General features: G+C 42.6%; 1 protein-coding gene across 2 annotated transcripts; it reads left to right on the top strand.

Moving 5' to 3' along the window:
• The first annotated feature begins 360 nt into the window (after positions 1–360).
• Positions 361–4665, top strand: LOC117147643 (MAP kinase-activated protein kinase 2). 2 transcript variants are annotated; one of them, XM_033314613.1, is made up of 4 exons: positions 361–471; positions 1876–2452; positions 2974–3389; positions 3735–4665. In XM_033314613.1, the coding sequence occupies exons 2-4, from the start codon at positions 1894–1896 to the stop codon at positions 3837–3839; spliced, it is 1080 nt and encodes a 359-aa protein (XP_033170504.1). In that variant the 5' UTR covers positions 361–471; positions 1876–1893; the 3' UTR covers positions 3840–4665. The 2 variants fall into 2 exon arrangements, with proteins under 2 accessions (XP_033170504.1, XP_033170503.1); XM_033314612.1 differs by having other exon boundaries at positions 362–471; positions 1872–2452.
• The last annotated feature ends 38 nt before the right edge of the window (positions 4666–4703 follow it).

Raw genomic sequence — 4703 nt, 5'->3', positions numbered from 1 at the left:
GTAGAGATGGGCGAACGCCAATAGGCAGTTCGCTCGATAGATCGAAAAAATATTCGATAGTCACACAATTGTATTTCATGTCTTGCTTAATTTAATTTAATTTACGTCTTGCAATGGCCGATTTCGACGTAAGCATTTCAGACATAACAGTTCCACAAATAACACTTTATTTCTTAACACGAATCGTTTAATGCGAAATCTAATTGGAAAACGCAATTTCAGTTAGATCGAATACAAAATATACCGTTATCCTGTATTCGATCAATCCAATCGATATTTAGCTATCGTACAAGCCGATAACCCGCTAATCGATTGACTGGCATACCTGGACTGGTGCATTGCACTTGATTTACAGCTTTTCCCATTCAGTGTCGCCTGGTCACACCGCGAAGCATTTACAAATAAATTCCCTGGTCGTGTTGTTCTTTTTTTCGTTCCGTTACATAGCACGCTAAAATAAATATCCGAAAGGTAAATACGATCAGCAGGTGATAATGCGGGATATATATCCGGGCGAGAATGACAAGCGGATAAGATAAAATCGCTGCGCGTGGCCAGAAAAAAACTGGGCCACCTGAAAACGATCGAAAAGCGATAACAAGATAAAAAAAAACGTACTGGCGTGTACAGTGAAAACCAGAAATCTAGGAAATACTAGTTAAACAGTGGGAGAACATGACGCATTGTTTGCATTTGTATGGCTAGTGTGTGTCTGTGTGTGCACGCGGGCTTCTCGGTGTGCGTGCTGTGTGTGTGGGCAGCGAAATACTCGTTAATTAACCAATTTTAAAGAAGACTGTGAAAAGAGTAGTTCTATTCTCCGCCACTGCGAAATGTGCACGAAATTAACAAAAACCGAATGTACCATCTATTTCATCAGCAGTGCGGCGGCACACACACAAATGCACTCAGCATACAGCCGTGTATCGATATTAGCGATTACCGATAACGCGTCCAACATATGCAATTACCACCGTTTTCCTGTTTTCCCCGTTATAAAAAAAGAAAGAAAAACATTGTATAACGTTTTTTTCCCGGAAAAACAGAAAAAGAAAGAAAACACGAAAATATGCAGCGACTGTGGGCTTAACCAGCCACCCCACCCAACTTCCTCCGCCCCCAGATTATTTTTTTGTATATTTTTTTTTCTGCCTTTCTGTAAGTTCATTTGCATGCAATTTGAATCGAGCCGAGATCGCAGCTCTTCGAGGTTCTCGGATCTCCATATTCTGTATATCTATAAGGCTGGAGAACTGAATGTATGTAGCAATTCCTATTCTCGTTTCGTAGACGCCAAGAAAGCGATATACCCTCCTTAAAGATCTTTACTATATTTCTAGATCCAACCGATCAATTGTACCAACAAAAAAAGAAAAGAATATATTTTTCTCAATGTACTTTTATTATTGCTATCCAGGGATTTACTTTCCAAAAGAGCAGTGGAAATGTAGTGCAGGAATTCCCTTACAATTCCCACGACAGACATAATTGCCAGTAATTAAAAAGCTCAACTGCTATGCACCCAGCTTAACTGAACCTTACATTTACGACGACAATAGTTCTGCGAAAGATAATAATTAAATAAAATTTATTGTTCCTCAAGCGGCTACTTTTTATATTTTGGCCCGACCCTCAATGACGCCGAAATCGTTAAGCAAATAAGTTGCCCATAAATTGTTAACCAAAATTGGCTTTCCATTGACGATCACAATGAAAAGAAGCGTCTCGCAACAATTAAATCAAGTAAAGGCTTTAATTGCTAAAAACGATGTTAGTTTGGTATCAAGTCAAGGCTTTAAAGCTGACTAGATTACTTATATAATTAAGACCACTCATTACCAAACTCAATTGACCATATATCTCTTTTTCAGTTAGAGATCAGCCGATTCCAGAATGCTTTCGCTGCAGAACCAACGGCAACCGAAGACCACCCCACTGGTGGACGACTACGAGATCTCGGACACGGTTCTGGGCCTCGGGATCAACGGGAAGGTGGTGCAGTGCACCCACCGCCGCACCAAACAGAACTATGCCCTCAAGGTGCTGCTGGACAATGAGAAGGCGCGTCGCGAGGTGGACCTGCATTGGCGGGTCAGCGGATGCCGGCACATTGTGAACATCATCGATGTGTACGAGAACACCTATAGCGGCAGGAAGTGCCTCTTGGTGGTCATGGAGTGCATGGAGGGCGGCGAGCTCTTCCAGAGAATTCAGGACAAGGCCGATGGCGCCTTCACAGAGCGGGAGGCGGCCCAGATAATGCACGAGATCTGCGTGGCAGTTGACTATTTGCACAGTCGTGACATTGCGCATCGCGATCTCAAGCCGGAGAACTTGCTGTACACCACCTCTCAGCCGAATGCGGTCCTTAAACTGACGGACTTTGGCTTCGCCAAGGAGACATTCACCAATGACACGCTGCAGACGCCCTGCTACACTCCCTATTACGTGGGTGAGTGTGCCTTTCGGAGGAATAATCATCAGTTACTAGTTGATGAACATGTCAATTGCCACATTGGGCACGAAAAATTGCTCTATAATTGTTAAAATCCGCTGTTTACCCACTCGGAATTATGGCAGGGGTTTTTTTTTTTAGCCCGGAAGCCGCATGCCGGGCACTTGCTGATAGTAAAATGAGTTTTTAGGTAGCTAACTAGAGTTTTTTATGCTTGCACCCCCCTTACATAATCTACTGAGCGAACTTTCTCTATAACTTCTGTAATTCAATTCAGCCTTGTTCTCAATCTCGTTCGAGAGTTGCAAAGTGCAACCGACTCGATTAGCAATCGAACGGAAAGAAAGGTTGCGAACATATCGGGGGATTCATATTAAGGTTTTAACAATTAGAATTCAGTTCTCATTGGGTAAATACAGTTTACCTATTCCTTAAAGTTAGTACATTTTCCCTTTTGAATAAAGATTAGGTTTCTTCTGGATAGTTCCCATTTTAATGATGTCTTTTTTCTTTTGCAGCCCCTGAGGTCTTAGGCCCACAGAAGTACGACAAGAGCTGCGACATCTGGTCGCTGGGCGTGGTGATGTACATCATTATGTGCGGATTCCCGCCGTTCTATAGCAACCACGGGCTGGCCATATCGCCCGGCATGAAAAAGCGCATTCGCACCGGCCAGTATGACTTCCCCGATCCGGAGTGGACGAATGTGAGCCCGGCGGCAAAGGATCTGATCAAGGGCATGCTGAATGTGGACCCCAGCAAGCGTCTGTGTATCCAGGATGTCATTCGCAACAAGTGGATTGCCCAGTACAATGCCGTTCCACAAACACCGCTCTGCACGGGTCGCATGCTGAAGGAGGCCGAGGAAACCTGGCCGGAGGTGCAGGAGGAGATGACACGCTCGCTGGCCACCATGCGCGTGGACTACGATCAGGTGGGTCAGCCGCATGGGTAACATGACAAGTGCAATAAGGATAAATCTCAATGCGAGTCCAAAGTTTTCCATTCCATTACATAACCATTACTCATTTGCTTTTCACCATATACTGTGTACAGTATCTTTGCGGTCCATTTGTTTATACAATGGGAAAATAAATTTCAATTTTCGTATGCTTAAGCAATTAGCAAGTAGCCTGCTTCCTAGCCCTCTTTGTTCTAGTCGTGAACTGGAAAGTCCCTAATTATAAGAACTAACAGGAGGTTAATGCGCCTGAAATGCTTTGATTAGTTCAAAACTTGGAAGAAGGTCTTTTCTTAATTGGAATTTTCATTTCTGCAGATGCAAATCAAGGCGCTGGACAAGTCGAACAACCCGCTGCTGACGAAGCGCAGGAAAAAGATCGAGGAGATGGAGGTATACGTGGCCAATGCGACGCGCAACTAGACGACGAGGAAGCCAGAGCGACAAACACGGCCAATCCGGGAGTGAGATGAGATGAGATGAGTCGAGGAGTGATGGGCGTAGGACGTAGGATGGGCGAACCATCGGATTAACACTTAAGCGGATAACAATGTTGTACAATGCTTTACAAGAACGATAAATACTACTATACTACGACGGCGGCAAGACCTGCTATTAACTACTGTACTACGATGACAGCAACATCTGCAAAACAACTACTCCATGTTATGTTACGTTACGTTTTCTTATTCATTTTGTCCATTATCTATCTACGAGTATGTAATGTATAATCCATTTCCAGTCAAGGGTTCTTTGGGTATTTTGTAGTCTGAAAAGTGCTCTTTTGTAAAAGAAACTATAAAGCGTAATGCGTAAATAACGAACTTAAGTAAAGCCAAGTGCAAGCCTAGCTAGCCAGCCCAGCCGAATATTCAAAATGCCTCGGTATCGCGTGAAAGTGTTTCGTTTTTCGACTCTTTTTTTTTAATTTTATTTTCCAAAAACGTGTCATTTTGTAACCGAACCTTTTTTTACGTGTACGTGACTTTGATTATAATTATATATATGTATATGTATAACCGTGTGTATATATATGTATGTATGTATGGCATATGTGTGGAGAAACAATTAAACAGCCAGTTGACGTTAGCATTAATCTGCGCAAGATTCAGTGTTGGTTATAATCTTTATTTGCTGATTCTGCAAGCGATATACCATTTTACCGTATAGCGTATTTGTAGTCCATAAACAACAAGATCATCCCCCAAATAAATAAACAAAAATCAAGCTTATTTTACTATGATTAAAACACAAAAGAAGTTTAATTTCAACGCCAAGTGGATAAGT

Source organism: Drosophila mauritiana, chromosome X (genome assembly GCF_004382145.1).
Source record: "Drosophila mauritiana strain mau12 chromosome X, ASM438214v1, whole genome shotgun sequence".
NCBI classification, from domain to species: Eukaryota; Metazoa; Arthropoda; class Insecta; order Diptera; family Drosophilidae; genus Drosophila; species Drosophila mauritiana.
This window is presented reverse-complemented; position numbering and strand designations above follow the sequence as displayed.